This window comes from Juglans regia, chromosome 2 (assembly GCF_001411555.2).
Source record: "Juglans regia cultivar Chandler chromosome 2, Walnut 2.0, whole genome shotgun sequence".
Taxonomy (NCBI): domain Eukaryota; kingdom Viridiplantae; phylum Streptophyta; class Magnoliopsida; order Fagales; family Juglandaceae; genus Juglans; species Juglans regia.
Genome location: NC_049902.1, coordinates 1,380,633 through 1,398,897, shown reverse-complemented (window position 1 = coordinate 1,398,897; position 18,265 = coordinate 1,380,633). Strand labels below are relative to the sequence as shown.

Sequence of the window (18,265 nt, the reverse complement as noted above, 5' to 3'; positions counted from 1 at the left end):
GTCAGTGTTAAGTAAAAACAGATATATACGAGTTTTTTTAGTTGGAAAACAAAAATAAGAAACCGTCAATGATAGATCATTTACAGGATAACATAGGTTATATTCTATCGTTAGGAATTACGGGGAAACTTCAAAAGCATTTTAAAAAAAATTATACTGTGCTAGCTAGCTAGCTGCATGCATGCATCATGCCAGTATGTCACAAGATCATGTGGCCGTATAATTAAAAATTATTATTAATATTAATAATATGTATCTTGTGATGAATCGTGATAGACTAAGCTAGCTCATCCTGAGAATATCATCTTAACTATACTAAGGGGATACCTAATTAATATTAATAATTATTCAAGGCTTTGTCATTACTCAACAGTACTAGTCGTTTAGTGCGAATGTCTTGGCTGAAGCCGACTGCCTAGAATTAAATATGGGAATATAGCTTTCTGACATCTGTAAATATTGTTTGTTAATACAAGAAACACACATTTGCTAGAAGCCAGAAACTCCAACTGCTACTGCATGCGCAGTGCTGAATTAGGAGCTGGGAGGAGGACTTCATCTCTTCTGTGTGTATCGAAATTCTGTATCTCCAAGTTTTTGCATACAGTACTTTTTATCAGATGGAGACAAATGTTAGGTAGTGCATGCTGCTGATGTTAGAGTTGATTTGGGTGCTTCGATCCTCCACTGAATGCTCGTTGTGTTGTCTGTCGGATTTGGGAGTTGTCCACAATAGATATTATTGTATTAATTGTCTTAAGTGGTTGGCATTCCACCATACTTACTGTATGCCTGTATCAGAACTTCCTCAAGTACTATAGTTTATGGAGTTGGTTGCAGTGGCTAGTTTGAGCTTAGTACTGCTTCTTTTTTCTCTTATGAAAATAGATGGATTATTCAAGAATTCTATCAATCTGGGTGACAAATTTTGAGAAAAATGAAACATTATCACTTCATCTTATAATCTCATAATTTACATGAATTACAAGGCTTCTGAGAGAGAGAGAGAGAGAGAGAGAGAGAGAGAGAGAGAGAGAGAGAGAGAGAGAGAGCCAATTACAGTCAGTTTTGTTCATCAAAGAATAAAAGAATTAACAAAACCTGGCCTCTATGTACAATTGAACCGCCAGCCCCATGCTCACACCAAACTGCAGAAACTTGTCTTTATTCCAATTGTCCAGTCACCTGAACTGCTTACTTTCAAACTGAAATAACTTTATTTTCACTCCAAAGTCAGTGTTTGCACTCACTGAATTGGGTATTGAAAGATGACACTGGCATGGAGTATCCACTAAATCCAGTGTACAAATTATTTAGTTACATAGCAAGTTAGTTCCCATGGTATGATCCGGAACTCTTTATTGGAATTTGCTTGAACTTTCACTTTTGCAGCTGTGAGCGAGCTAGCACTTCCAGCAAGAAGCTGCAACAATTGGCCTGGATTTCCAACCAAGCACCAAGCAACCCTTGTCTTCCACAATTGTGTAACCAAGAAAACCCTTATTTTTTCCAAGCCATTGTTTGGCCTGGGCAATCAGTTTCATTGGAGCAGCCTGAAATCCTGCCCTGCTCAGCCTCCTGCGCCACTGGTCCACCTTCTCATGCCTCTCCACTCTTGCTGGCCCCTCGCAACTCACAATGTTCTTTATCTCCTCAGCAAAGTAGAACTGTTCCATCTTGGCACGCTTTGTGTCATATTTAGGTAACATGACATCTAGGGAGTCAAAAATTGCAGAGTAATAGTGCAGAGCTTCCATGAATCTCCCCAGAAAGAAAGGCCCATTGTGGCTTGAATCTTGCTCAACCAGAAGTAAAACCTTTGGCGATAGCTTGTGAATTATCTGCAGAAGTGAATTGAGAGCTCCTCGACTTTCTTTAACAACACAATGCAACTGAAGGATGCTATTGACAACCAGAACTTCACCATCTTGGTGTTTAATGTCTTCAGTCTGCAGATTTTCCAAGTTGCTTTCCACCACTGAGAACTCAAAACTAATGCCCACGTTTTTTGCACGAGTCCCCAGCTCATCTCCGATGACTCTGAATCTGTCAACAGAAAGACCAACACCAGTTATTCGGAGATGACAAGGTGGTTGACCATCACGGTCAGCAAGGCTGTGGATCAGTGCACACCACTGGTGGCCATGGGCCAAACCAAGGGTCATGCCCAAATCCACCACATGTAGAATACTCTTTCCCTCAAAGGCTTCCAGTATTGTTGTGTTGGCCACAAAGTGACCAAACTGGATATGTGGACAATTTTGATAAATAAGGCTTAAAGCCTCTTCCTGTTTATCGGTAGCAACGTCCATTATGTTCATCATGGGCGCAGCAAAGCCAACAGCGCCGAGGGGTTGAACCAGAGCAAGCCTGTCTGCCAAGCCTTGCACAAAGCAAGAAGCCACACGCTGAAAGGAAGAGCCAAAGACCAAAGCATTGGCTCGAAGCTCGGAGAGTAAAACTGAGGCGTGTGTCCTGTCGCGACAAGCCACAGCTTCAGCACAGGCAACGAGAAGTCGAACGAGCCTCATCCCATCAGCACTGCCATCTTCTTCAGTGCCACTTTCCTGATAATCAGCATTGATCATGGCTTCTTCAATAGCCTCAGCTGCATGATATCGAAAAGTATAAGTCCGAATATGATCTCGAAAATGGAGCTTTGACAAGCTATTCAAGCTGCTACTGCTCCTGGCACGGCTTATGCTGCTGATATTATTGTTGCTGCTTCCCTCATTATAGAGATTACTAACATTACTCCCGGTGGATTCGGCTGTACTTACAGTTTGCTTCAGCCTCTTATGATCTTGGATTTCATCTGAGAAGGGCTGGCGGATCAAGGTCGAAGCATTACTGTTATTGTCCAATATAGGCATATATGGGTTATTAGGATAACAAGCCATGGCAGAAAGACAGAAATCATGGGCACTCACTGCTTCACAGCTTTCACCATTATAGACCTCATGATTTGAAAAGAAGTTTTGGGCCATTTCTTGAATCTATCCTTAAAAAACACCCTGCCTGCTTTCTTAAAAAATATTCAACGAAGCTCTGAAAGAAAATTACATCAAGCACACATGATATAAATAAGCTTGAAAACGCATAAGCTTTCGTTTTCCTGGAGATATCTTCGAGGATTAATATCTGGTAATAACAGCATAGGGCAATGGACCAAGCCTGCCACTGTCGTACACCAAAGCTTTTGGATGTTTATTAATTGTCCTTGATATTCCGGTCTATGCATGACTAGGACGCCACCATATTAAATATGAAAGAATATTAAAATGTCAAAGGTGATTGTCTTCTTCTGAATTGTCCTGATCTAGGTTCATCCCTTCTTCACCCATTTGAATCTACATATACTCGAACGGAAAAATTCATTACCCATTTGAATCTACATATACTCGAACGGAAAAATTCATTACCCATTTGAATCTACATCTTAAACTTCAGCTATTAGAACAAATGGTAATTTCACATAGTATCAAAGCATAATACTAAGTTCGAAACAATTGTGATTTGAATTATCGGATGTATCGTTTAGCCAAATATTGAGTCGAAATAAAATGACTTCAAATTAATTAATCCTTCTATATATGCTTGTAGTTTTCTATTTAAATTATTTGGTGGATGATGAGAATCGGCCAATCGGGCGTTAGGATTTACTCACTTAATATATTATCTATATCTAATATGATGTATACTTCACCTATCACACCCATATTGAAGAATCTTAGTACATAACTAAAGAAGGGCCGTCAGACTGTTTCACCTAGAAATGTACAAGGACGGGGAGCAAGCTATATTTTTCTTCCTTGTTCTCTTTGCTTTGTTCCTTTTTATATATCTATGATCTGTATTATATATATGATCATGAGGAACATTTAGACTTTTGTTGGTGTTTTGAGGTACATAGACAATGGAGTTATTTCCTAGGACCAAGCTAGCCAGCTATGACGTACGTACGTTTAACTTAATTCATGAATAGTTAAATCTACCAATTGAAAAAGAATGATTCCTATATATGAGGCAGACATGGACAGCTACAGTAAGAGACAGAAGTACTTTTGATGCAGTGTTAATGTATGAACCTCGATCAAGTACTACTTGTGCATTTTGCAGCTTGCAAATCGACAGTACTATATTTCTAAGCACTGCATAGTTTGTATGTGGAATTAACGTTGTTGCCGTCCCAAAAGAAAACATGGAGAAACTACAAACACAAAGGTTTTGAGGCAACATTAACATCAGGAGAAGTTTGTCTTTTGATTTGAGTCCCCTACGCTACAAAGTGTACTTATTATATGTATATATTTCAAACCTTAGAATTCTTGTTCGATATGATCTATATATATGGTCCAAATCATGATATATACTGCCCAACAATGAATTAAATAGAATGAGGAAATATTCAACATTTTTATTATTTAAATTCTCTTTCTTAATTTATTCATCCTCTCTGATAATCAGTTTTTTTTTTTTTAAAGAAAAAATGATTTTGGAATATAAAAAAAATCTTATTTAAACAATTATTGAGCATTCAACGTCTGTTTAAACATCTGATCTCACGTTTAGACAAAAAGAAAAAGAAAAATCATCTAGGACGTGTCATTTGCATAACGAGTTGAAATGAAATGAAAGTTGAATGTTGAATAAAATATTATTAGAATATTATTTTTAATATTATTATTGTTTTAAAATTTGAAAAAATTGAATTATTTATTATATTTTGTATGAGAATTTAAAAAATTTATAATGATGAGATGAGATCATTATATGTGAGGAAATATTTTCACTATCCAAACGGAGCCTAAAACTGATCTCACGCCCAAATAAATCCAGAATTCTTTAGGCCCACTAAAATCCTTCCTTTTATTTGCTAAGGAAATAAAAAAGCTTCTTCTTTCTTCTTCTTCAGTCTTTTTAGGCTTAATTCCCCATTAACGTAGTAATATTGTTTTAGCCTCTTTTGGATAGGATTTCTTAAAAAAAATAAAAAGGCATTTTAATTTGATCAGGAAAGGTCATATCCTAATTTATCATATATATTCTAAAAGAAATTAAAAAGAAAAAAAAATACCCTATTATCTACATGAATAGTAATATATATATATATATATATATAGATAGGCTTGATCTTGGATGCGGTAGCTAGTATAATACCTGATGATAAGTACCCTTAATAATCTCCTTGAACACCTAATTAATTTCTCTATCCTCACAAATAAACAGAGTAGCTTATAAAGAAGACAAAGAAGCCTGGAAAAACACCACAAATCTTGAACCATCCGGCCTTTGTCCTAAAGATTAATATCAAACTCATGATCTCCGAGATGCAATAGATCAAATTAGTCACGGCCACTAATGAAGGCATCTTTTATCATCTACAAGCTAGCTAGGATTGCCTACAAATTAAGTCTTTAGTTGTACATTCACATTAATATTGCAGCCCCCATGAATACTAGCCATGCATGCAGATATATAGATGGGGCGCGCGCGCATGCATGGGCAGGCATCTACCAATTTCAATGTGTGTGTGTGTGTGTGTATTATATGCATTTCCTTAAAAGATCAGCTAGCTCTCATGATTTCTCTCCATCATCCAAGTTTGAAGCTGGACCCGACATGAACGTTTGTACTTCCTAAAAAGGAAGAAGAAAACACCTGACTAATAATTTACATATGTAATTAGTTTCTAGCTGCATGCAGCTCATAACTTAAAATTGCCAAGTAAACATTAGAAATTACACATGATATTTTTTATCAATGGAGGGAAACGAATGAGCAGAGGTCTTGGTTGTGCTCGAAAATGGACATATCTTGCTCATCCATGCTCACCCATGCTTCAATTCCATGATCATGATCATCCCCGACCGTTAATTTCTCGATGAATACTATAGTATTCTTGAACGCCGATCCGGCTGTACTCACCCAAATAGGCTTTCCCCACCCAAAATCTGCTTCATGTAGCCGGAACTTTGCCCAACTGATAAACCTGAATACTTCCACCTTCTCGGGTACTAGATCTCCAACTTGTCTAAGACACTCACTCATCAATGAAAATCCATTTTCACCTTGCATCTCCCTCGCGTAATCCTTGTCTATTGTCTTTATTGCATTTCTGATTTGTTTCACCAAGTCCTGGAGCTCTATGGGGCTCTTTTCCGTTGCTGGTGCCGGTGCCGGTGCAATTGCCAGCCAGGAAAGATTCCCAGAAGCAGATTCTGGCAGGGGTACTGGATCATTTCTCGGACGCAAATTCACAACATGTGTCATAATCGACGGACTTAAGCACCCCGATCTTTCTCTAGACACTTCCATCATACATCTCCATATTAGAGCAGACACCACTTCAATTCGGGTTGGACTGAAAATTATATCAGTTTTGTTAGCAAGAAGTACTATTTCCTTCAGTGCAGCAATCTTTGAGGCCGGGAACAGAAATCTCTTTGTAATGCACTTGGCTTTTGGAATTTCAAACCTTGGCACTGATAAATCTCTTGGTGGGAAGAGTTGTGACCCCGGAAAAAATGGAGTGAAAGAATCTCCGGCAGAACCACCACTGGCATTAATGGCACCCCACATGTTGACAAAAAAAGACAACGTGGCCCCATCAACAAGCTTGTGCAACGCGCAGATACCAATGGCCATTCCCTCACAGCTAAAGATATTGACTTGAACGGCCAATTGCATTAATTCCATGGATGGATTACTACAACGATAGTCACGAGGAAGGAGTTGATCTAGAACACCAACTTCCGGTCGCCTGAGAATTTCCGACAGTGGGCAATTTACTTCGGCTTCTGAAAAATCTGCACCCTCATCGTTACATTCAATAAAAAGGTTGTCTTTGACCCTTCCAGCAAGAGGAGAGATTCGAGTTAAAGCCTGGGATAAGGATTGCTTTAGGTGATTAATTCGTTCCTGGGTTTCGATGGCATTCGATTCTTTCCGGCCAGTACTGGATATTTTATAGTAAAAAATCCATGGAACGTACAATGGAGGGGCAATCTGGTCTAGGAGGGAGAGTTTGAAGATTTTGAGGTTCTGGGATGTTGGTGAGGATGGTTTGATGATCTCTCTGGCTTTTACATTAACCTTCACCCCTTCCATCGACTTTGGTAGTTTTCAAAATTAATGGAACTCCGATACGATTGAGTGAATAAGCAGCTTGAAGATCATCAAAGTTCTTTAATTTATAGCCTTTTTTTTTTTTCTCTTTTCAAGTACAAGACTATTATGCATGCGGTCAATATTTTATGAAAAACCATAAAAAAAAATATTAAAACTTTTGGATTTTTTAAATTGCCTTCCAAGTCTGGTTGTAGTTATCAAAGTTGCCATGTCTGCCGGCCACTAAAAGATAAATAATATTCTCAAGAGCTAGGTTGGATCGTTAAGGAATCTAATCTAATGGCATGAGCCATGCAATATTATATAGAATAAGAGCCTCCTAGTAATAATATATATGTTTAGCATGTTGCAACTAAGGATGTCAGCTAAAACAGTTGACATGGGTGCATTTTTGTCCGTACATAGAGACAGCCGTCCTAATTGATTGGCTTGCATTTGGAAAGGAATCTAGCCAGCCAGCTAGCTAGCTTGAATATATTTTGATGACTCATAGAATAACTTAGTACCGGTTCGTCTGTCTTATTATAAAAAATAGTCCACCAATAATTGATCGCCACGTAGGCGGTCCATTGAAAAACATCAAAAGCCCTCATCTCCCTCGCTCAAACCCATTGAAGCCTTTAGCGTCGCAGCTCGTCGAAGCTTCTAGCGTTGCAGCCCCTTGAAGCCTCCAGCCCCTCGAAGCCTCCAGCCTTTCGCAGCCCCCCTCTCAAAGCCTCCAGCCCGTCGCAGCCCGTCATAGCCCCTTGAAGCCTCCAGCCGATTGTTTGTGGTGATGTACGTCGCCTCCCATTCCAAGACGTCTACGTCTTGATAACCATCAAAAGCAATTATGTCCTTAATTCATTTTTTCTCAAAACAGGTATTTCTATGTGCGTTGATTCCCTTTCAATTCAATTTGATCCCAATCCTATTTCCTTCAACACACAAGTTCGTGTGAATCTCATATGCTATACTCATTCAAGAGCCGTGTTCTCCTAAACGTGCCGCTTTTGTTCTTTGTATAATGTATGTGATTATTGTTTCAACTTCTTTTCTAGGGTTGCGAGCAAACCTGACTCTTTGAGTTGCTGGTAGTTCATGATTTAATTCTCTATTATGTAATTTTTTATTATAGAGGTGAAACTTAGTGCTTGGGTTCTCTGCCATTGGATGGTGGGTGCGGCGGAGATGGTGGCGTCAGAACTGTTGGGGCGTTCGACTAAGGGCACTGGACTGGGGCGTTCAACGAATCTGAAGTTTGTGAATGGGGCATTCCTTCGACTGAGTTGAGTTTCAAGAGATGCTTTGGCAGGGCGTTCGACTGGGGCGTTTGGGAATGTGATGCTCCTCGTGTTGATTGTGTGGAATCGTTGACGTGGCAGCTTACAATTAGTGGCTGATATTCCTTCAAAAACAGCCGGACCGCTCCAAAGCGGCTCTGATTGACTTATCCTATTACATTTGTTGAGTAGAGAGAATTCTTTTATTTTTTTTCTCTTCAAATATGTGGTCATGTAGACTGCTGAGTACAATTTTACATATATATTATTGAAGAAAATTGAAATTATTCGATCCTGTGCGCACATGACTTGGCTATATATCACCCAATCAGCAACATATATACTACAACTAATGGTGCTTTTTCCTGCGAGTTATTTTGCCGCAATTAGTATATTTTTATGCTAGAATTGACTTTTTCCTGCCACATCTTGCCGTAGTTGACAACCCGGAATAACATTGCAACATATAGTACTCAAAGCTGCGAGCATACTTCTTGTTTGAATTACTATTATTTCTGGCAGTAGGTAAATCTTAGAGTTGTAATCGAGCCGAGCCGGTCTTTGACTTACCGAGCTCAACTCGACTCAAAATACTCGAGTCCAAATTCGAGATTTTGTTTTATTCTTTGTTTGAACTCGACTCGATAAGCTAAACTTTCAACTCGAGCTTGTCCCACAAACGAGTTCGAGTCAAGCCAAGTTCGAGCTCGAATTGTTTATTTTTTAATTTTTTGAATAAGATTTAATAATTAATAAAAATAAAAATAAAAATAAAAATAAAAAATTTAATATTGAATTTATATAACTAATAAGTAGAACATCTATTAAATTATAAAATTTTAAAAAATTTATAAATAATTAATATCTAACTAGTTGATATTTATCTAAAATAATAATATATTATATGTATACATATATTATTAATACATACACTTAATATGATAGCATATATATATTTTATATATAGTTCTCACATACTAGCATATGAAATTATTCAATTTTATCGATTAATTATTATACAAATTATAAAATATACTTATGAAGTATATTCACCATATAGACATAAGTAATTAGATTACATATTATATATTTAATTATAAAAGTGATATGCTTTTATTATTAGTTAATATATATATATATATATGTATATGTATATATACATAGGTATATATATATTTATCAATATATGAATGAGTTTTAATCGAGTCGAGCTAACAAGTCGATTCGAGCATAAACGAGTGGGCCTTAACAAGCCTTAACCGAGTCGAGTTAAGTTTTGTTGGGTATGTGTCATTTACAATTCGAGCGGGTATCTGCTTTCACGAACGAGTCTTTTTTTCACGAGTCGAGTTTCATCAAGCGAGTACCGAGCGGGCTATTGAACAGACTGGTTCATTTACAGTCCTATTAAGGTGATCGTGAGAAATATATATATTCACCGTAGGAAAAAAATGCCCGACCCCAAGGCACCATTGGCCCATGGAAAAATTTTTTTCCAACTAAAGTACTCACCATAAATACTTATTCCTAACGAGAATAGTTGGTAAGGAATTCTCTTTTCTAATGTACCGTAAACCTTTTATTGCCAACTATTTTTGTGGTTACAAGTTTTTTCCCGCGTGTAATTCACAGAAATTAATTACTTGCTGCATATATATTCCGCCAGAAATATGAAATTGCGACTAACATGGTTGCCGGAAAAAGGTCTTTTGTTACACTCATTATGCCAGGAAGTACTTTTTTGTCTTGTACATACATGGTTAGTAAAAATATTTCTTTTCTACATACTAAAGCAACCAGAAAAAAGTATTTCTAGAAACACCCAGTAATGTTGAGAATAGTGTTATGCCGTGTATAATTCTCACAGGAAAAAAGTATTTCTTGCAAATTTTTTGATCACTAATATTCATTTTTTGTCACTCAATCATATTTTCTTCTAGCTTTATTGCAGATTAGTGGGTAAAATGCATACATATTTGCTTCTGCTTTATTCCAGTTTAGTGGGTAAAATGCTTGGCTGTGCATGAACCAATTTGACTCACTAATTATGAGGTCTTCATGCTCTGCCACAAACTAATTTTCAAGTATTAATTTGGTCAAATGCACAAATAATCATAATCATTATTCTTCTTATGAGATATGTATGCCAATTTTGTATTTATGCAAAAGTAATTCAACAGCTTCTATATAGAAGTACTTCTCAACTCTTACAGCTACAATCACCTCATATCCCCAAAGTCCAGACTGAGTCTACTTCAACCAACATACATATATTGATATTAATGGTGTCATTATAGTCACCAACATGTATATACTTACACATAAAGTTCATATTTCAAGTTGTAGAGCATTTACATGCAGGACAACAAGAGTTCCCTTGATTAATTAAAACAACTTGTAAGCAAATACATTTAGTTTAGTAATTCTGAAACACCTTCCTGGATGGATCATTCTTTTTATAAAAACTGCATGCATGCATGGAGACTTGATAACCATGTTTGTAGTTGTGTAGTTAGATCTTTGTCTTCACCAATTGTAACTTTTGATCAAAACTATTCTAATTAACTAAGCTACAAATGAAGGAATACACAAATGGAAGTATTAGTGTATGGTCAATCTCATACAACCTAACTAGGAAATTTCAAACTTGAAATTCATCGTCTACTGCATTTTTGCCTATGTATATTACACCTACATAGGGGAATACCTGTAGGTTTGGTCAAGTTTTCCTTGAGTTTGATTAGTACTTTAATTGGCCCCAGTTTTGTTTTCTACTAGAAAATAACAACTGAACATCAATTACAACATATCATTTATAAACTACTACACATATCTCAAAGATCTCTAACAGAATTGCCCTTTTATGAAATGAGATACCTTTATGTTACTCATAATCCACACATAACTTTGCATAGACAACAAATAGTGGTATATTGACTTGAAATAACAACATGAGTATGCTCCCAACTGATATACTAGCATCTTTTTTGCAATTCTTGCAAGACACAAATACAACAAAAGTTGTTTGCAAACAAAAAATATGTCAAAGCCTTGTAAGTCTATGCTTTCCTATAAGTCTTTAATTCTCACAAATTGTAACGTGCAAGAAATAAATCGGTCCAATATAAATATTTTTGGCGAGAATTTTCTAACGACGTGAATTTGGTAGCAAAATGTACTTATTTGCTACCAAATAATATTTGCGGGAAAAAAATGTCCCAAAAACCACTATTTATTGTAGTGATAGATCAATATATCTAAGCTTTTATCAATCTTATGAACTGATCATCTTGTCGATCCTAGCTAAGATCGTTTGTTTGCATGCGCTTCATTATCATGATGATGAAGCAAATGCATTAACTTGAATCATTTGATGATCTAGGAAGGAGAGCTTGAAGTTCCTAAGGTACTAATCATCATGGGGTACTCATTTTATGACAGCCTTTGGTAGTAAATCGTGGGAAAAAAGTATTTTCGATAAAATACTTTCCTGAAAAATAATATTTTCCATAAAGTATTTCGTTGGAAATACTTATTTACAAAGAAATCTTATTGCGAGAAATAATCACTTCCAACAAAAAAAAGTATTTAATCAATTTTTCTCTCCCCGAGGGATCAATATTTTTCTTCGGTGTCATGAATAATAAACCTTATAAATTAATAACAAGAAAAATGTAGAAATAATAAATGTATACTATTTAAATACAATAATTCAACTGTGAAAAATTAAAATTATTACAAATTTAATAGGAATAATAACCCTTGGATTTAATCCAAGGTGACAACCCCAAAATTCTCCTATTATATTTTAAATAAGGAGAATAATGAAAGTGTCACCCTAATCGAGAATATTCATGACCTTTCCTTGATATTTCACCACTTTCAAAAAATTTCTGGCGATAATTTTGACCAACAGGTGCTCTGTAATGTTTTGGCATGAAATTTAGAGCACAACGGCTTTTGAACGGACCAAATCGGACTTAAAATGATCTCAAACGACCCTAAAGAACAAATCTGTCACGAACCGGTTTAGAAAACTGAGTAAACTGGTTCAGTCAATTCAAACCAGGTTCAAGAGAAAATCAGCAGTCAGCGGCTCAGTCAACGGCTTGGCTAAAGATCGTCTTGCAGCTCGGCTGGAAGGTGGCAAAATGATGCTGTTTGGAGGTGATCATTGTGTCTCTTCACTGTCGAATTTCTCCTTGGCCTAAACAACTATGGGCTAAAGCCCAGATGAAATTTGAATCTCCTTACCGTTGATCGAAACGACATTGTCGTTTGGCTGCTTGGGCTATGTCATTTAGCCCACTTAGATTTTGAATCTGATGATCATACCGTTTCGTCCAGGGTCTTCTTCCTCCTCGCACTGGGAGTCTTCCGAAATAGAGAAAGTTGTATCCTCACTTCCATCCTGCAAAATGGTCACCGGCGTTGAGAATTCCGACGTGCTCCCAAGGTCCAAGAAGTCCGACAGCGGTGATGAATTCCGGTGACACCCCGGAACAGTAACAGTGGGTGATGAAAAATTAGAAAATTCATTATATCTTTGTGTAAAAATATTCTAATAATTTTCTTCAAAATAATAACAACTTACAAGATTTTAAAGATTCTCAGTGTACTGTAATCCTCCCATTGTAATTTGAAAAGTTCTCTCTTGGATTTTCAAGCCTTCGAAGATGATTATAATATGTAAGTTTGGTTGTCAAACCAAGTACTTGCATATTTATCGTCTGATCAATGCGCGAAAAAATTCCCTCTGACATGATCAGGCTCTTGATACCACTGTAGAATTATGAAGAACAAATAGAAACGAAATTTGGCAATATAGTGACACTCCCATGAGGGTTTTTGTCTCACAAGTTGGTGATGGATAAAAGAAATTGAGTGAATGAATTTGTGCACCAATGACTCCTATTTATAGGTCATCATGTACCGGTTGGCAAATGACACAACTATTAGTAACTCAATGGTTGGCAAATTACACAACCTTAAGAAGTGACATAACCTTTTGACTAAATCAAATGGTTATGTCTCTTAACACTTCCTTAACCATCACCCTCCATGAGAACCATCAACATGGAGAGGGTGTCATTCTAAAGGATATACCGTTTGATGATCATACTCTTTAGAATTACAATTATGTACATTTAAATGTTTTTTTGTTGCCCATACTGCTTGATATTTTATGTTGTTGACATGAGTTCATTGCTTAATTGCTGGTACCAAGTAATATTGGTGCTCATGATGATCATGAACACTGCTGGTTTGATGCCAATCTGAATGACAAGTTGATATGATCAGTTTCATGTTGGATTAAGGTGCATGCATATATACCAACAAATTACAATCATGTTTTTTGTTTTTTCATTTTGAGTTCTTATTATGCATGTGATAGTTGCTAAAATGAAGGAAACCAGCCTCGCATGCTGTACTTGAAATGTTGCCTTGATACATGCATATGTTTCTGTTTATTATATACACACCACATTTTACTTATATTAATTAGCATGCCGAGGTATGATACGGAGATATACTTTGTGGCTTCTACATAAATGTTGAGAGTAGAGACAGTAGAACTCACTTTTCAAGCGGTTGTTTATTAGCACGATCCATTAATTAAGAAGAGAATTCTTTTAAGGCATTCCTCCCTTCCACTGCTTTTGATCAGTAGCGGATCTGGGATTTTAAGCAAAAACTAATATAGGCAGAGTCGTTCTGGAATCATGCATATATAAGACCTTGATTCAAAGTGAGCACATCGTGGTCACTAGCTATGAATGGTGGCCGTTAAGGATATGTTTTGCACCCCACCGTTTCCCGTCGGTCACTTGAGATCAGAAAGCTTAATGGTCCAGAGTGCCAGAAAATACATATGATGCCTAAGTTATTTTAGGCTTCAGAGTGAGAAAGAATGAGAATGAGTGAGTAGTCCATCCTAGAATTGTACATATATTGAGACTTTTATACTTCTCTTGTCTAGTGGGACATCTTTCTCCCTATGCATGGAGTGTCTGCCCTTGTTCTGGACTGTATGCCGTCTCATTTAATGCGACAACCTTTGTCAGGATGTCTCGACCCATGCTAAGCCTTTGTGTCTGGGAGCAACGTCTTGTCCATTTAATGCAGTACTACTCCATGTCAGAAGCTCTCAACCCATTATGGGCCTCTGCATCTAAGTGCGGCATCGTGTCGCATTTAATGCGGCCCTCTTGTCAGATATGAGATATCAACCCGTATCTAGTTATTCAATACGATGTGGTTGTAGACGTGCCCAAGTAAGGGCTGGCTCATCCTTTCCCGTGCTGGTCTGGGCTCTCTCCTTGCCATTTGTTCAGTCTTTTAACATTGGGCTCTTAATTCTGATAATCGGACCGGGCCCAACCCGACGAGGGATGAATGTGCCCTTCAGTGGCCATTGTTTTGAACTCGAAATACATTGTTTTCTCTCTCATTCAATATTTTTAAGTTGTATATGCCATTTTAGAAAATATTTTCTTTCTCGTTTTTGCAGTAATTTTAATTCCGATTTGAGTCAGATTTGTAGTAAAATTCCAAACTTAGTTCGTATCTTGATTTTATCCAATAATTGGGCTTTTACTTCTTTGCGCAGAATCTTCATAACTCTGTTTTTTCTTCAACAATTAATATAAGCCCAACTTGTGGACTTGATCTTTGGGATGTATTGGGTTTTTTCTTTGCTGAATTGCCTTTCTGCTTGCTATTTTATGTTTTAAGTTGGAACAATTTAAGTACTGCCCGGTGTCAATTGAGGTTTCCACTGTCAGAAGTAGTTCTTAGTTTGACTGAAATGCATATTTAGCTCTTCTTAATGGGTTTGTAAGGTTAAAGTCTTGTTGTTAAGTTCCATGGTTTGGTGGTAATGACACTTCAATTTCTTCATATGCAGAAAATTAAAAGTTCACTGAAAATGTAAGAAGACAGATATATAGGGTAGTAGTTACTAAAATAAGATTTGAATTCATACTTCATACAACAAGGAGATAGAGTTGAAAGGTTTAATGAAGATAGAACAGGTAAGAAAATAGGTGAGGAAGGAGCTTTGGCAACTAATTAAGCATATGCCTATCTATATATATTTCTATAAATATGAGGATGCAAATTAAGGAATTACTGCCAGGACATCTTCTGGCTATTTATGACAATGTGTCTATCCATATGAGGGAGCACAGGCGATGCAAGCAAGCAGGAGAATGGCCGAGGAGGCTCCGTCCTCTTCAAGATTGGAGCTGCTTCTCTTGAACTTGCTTGATTTTCCTTTGTTGCACTGCATTATTTGCTTCTGCAACTGCTGCTGTGGAGGAGGCTGCTGCTGCTGCTTCCCCTTCATGGCTTCTTCTACTTTGGACACCATTTCTTATTATTTTCCCTCAAACCCGGTTGCTATATCTATGGAGAATGCGTGTGTGAGAGAGAAGACAGCTTGTGCATGGGGAACAGCCATTCATGCATCTCCTCCTTTTATAGCCTCCAGTAGTCCCAAAATGCCCTTGGATACTCACATTTATCACTCTATTAGTAATTGCTATATCAATCAATTTAGTTGAGAAAACCAGAAAACTGCATTGTACAATTGGCATCATGTCCATTTGAACTTTATATTCTTAGCACTGTCATCATAATAATCCTATCATTATTGCTGCAATGTTTTGTCGACAAGGCGCATTGGATTCTCTTTGAATGCCCCATCATTGATGAATTAGTTAGTATCTTCTTAGCTGGTATTAAGTTAGTTAATAGCTAGTGTTTCCCTTTGAAAATAGTCTCTCAAACATGCATAAAGATACACAAAAGTCTAATTGAGCAACCAACCACCATCATTATTAAGCAAAGCCAATGATTTGTTGATTGGATTTCTGTCAAAAATAAGTGAAAATATCCATGTTAAGATATAAAATAAATAAAAAAATGTATCTCTTTCCATTAGCTTAAGATTTTGGGATAAATGATGATTACACATGATATCAGAGCAGAGGTCATGAGTTCGAACCCTAACTCTACACTCTATTTCATTTAATTAAATATTCCACGTGTTGTACCACCTATTGAAGAAGAGTCTGATCCACACGTGAGGCAGAGTATTAAGATATAAAATAAATTATAAAATCTACTTCTTCCCTGTGAAATCACCATTTATCCTAAAAGTTTAAACTGATGGGAAGAAGTACATTTTATTATCTATTTTATATGTTAACAATCCATAAAAAGCAAAAAAAAAAAAAAAAGGAGGCTAAATTGTTATATATTGCAAATCTATGCCCTAACAGAGTTTACCCAGGTAGTCTTTGTCGTTACTGTTAGTGGTAGAGCCCTTCATGTGCAAAACCATGTGAACATGTGTCGATGTTCTCCTCCTCGCCCAACCTGAGATACTCTGACCCGCCTCCACAGGATGTCAGGAACTAAACGTTGTTTTATATTCTCCAATTATCCATAGCCCGAAATTTATTATATTTTTTTTTTCTAGCTTTTCCTTAATATTCTTAATAATCACATTAGGTCTGCTCTAAACTCCAGTTTTATCTCTCATTGACTTTTAAAACATCATTGTTTTCGAGGTTCACAGAAACTTTTGATATTTTGAAGTGAGCAGTGCATGCATGTTCAATGTAAAACTAACTTGGTGGTGGATGTTTTTGAGTGTAACAGTAAACTAGCAGGTAGAGGTACATCCCCTTTTGTTTAATTTGGCAGGAATAACGTGCCTTTGGACCCCAAAATGAATGAACCATCAAGGTGCATGGGGGACAGCCATACGTGCATCCAAATCAATATACTGAGTAGATCTAAAACAACTTCATTTTCAGATTTCGAAACAAGCATTTTCATAGAAAAAATTAGAAGGACATGAATTGTCTTTTCAAGCATGCTTGTGAATAGTTTCCACGAAACCACTTGTTGAAATTGCACACAATTCAAGTGTTCAAGAGCCGTTTACAACTAGGAAATGAACTGGAAATGTCCATGAATGGATTCACCTTTAACACATGGAGTAGATGTACATGCATTAGAAAAGTGAAAGGAGGGGGCTGGAAAGAGGGAGAGAGATCTGATTTTTTGGAGATCACAAGTCTAGGAAGAGGCAATGCAGACCAAGCATTAATTGATGTTTGCTGGGAGTGTAAATTATCTTTCAACAGCAAGGTGCCAAGCTTGTTAAGCTAATGACTGACCTTTGTTCTTATTGAAACAGACAAGCAATGTGAGTATAGAGAGCATGAACCCATAATTCTAAGCATACAGGGCCATGGTTTTAGAAAATGGGATGTTGGGCATTCAGATAACAAGTCTTTTCGATCGGTTTGACCCTTGCACAGATTTCATGGAGAACTTCATTGACCCTGTTAATGAACTCAACTCCATTAGATTCCATTATTATTGAGATTTTTGTTCATTACATGGTGAATCTTTCCCCATTATAGGGCCCCAAATTCCATTCAGCCTTACAAACTGGATACCTTGGATTGATCCTTGCATATTGGCACAGTTTGGCTGGCCTCCTGGCTCTAGGATTATTGATACAGACCTTACCTAAAGTTCTCAACAATCTTAAGTTGATTGTCTTGCTTTGTTTACCTTAGCTTGGACATCTACACTTCCCAGAAACTGAAAAAATTGAATCATTTCGTGCCATTCTACATAGAATTTGTCTGCATAAGTTTATCCTCTATGAGTATTTCCTTTTTTTTTTTTTCTTTTTTTTTTTTTTATACATTTGGGGAGAGGGTTTCGAACCCAAGACCTCAGGTTGGAGATTTATATTAATCAAGCTACAGGCCTTTGGCCAATCACGATCTTATTTAATATAAGGTATAGGTTAATAAATATTCATAAAGAGTAATTGAAATAATTCA

The 18,265-nt window shown here is 36.8% G+C and overlaps 2 protein-coding genes across 2 annotated transcripts; both read right to left on the bottom strand.

Annotated features, from left to right (window-relative positions):
• Positions 1–1,403: 1,403 nt before the first annotated feature.
• Positions 1,404–2,987, bottom strand: LOC108981380 (GRAS family protein RAD1-like). The gene has a single exon (XM_018952504.2). It carries the CDS (start codon positions 2,985–2,987, stop codon positions 1,404–1,406), a length of 1,584 nt encoding a protein of 527 aa, XP_018808049.1.
• A 2,773-nt stretch (positions 2,988–5,760) lies between these two features.
• On the bottom strand, positions 5,761–7,110 carry LOC108981381 (stemmadenine O-acetyltransferase-like). Its single transcript, XM_018952505.2, has one exon. It carries the CDS (start codon positions 7,108–7,110, stop codon positions 5,761–5,763), a length of 1,350 nt encoding a protein of 449 aa, XP_018808050.2.
• Positions 7,111–18,265: the final 11,155 nt, after the last annotated feature.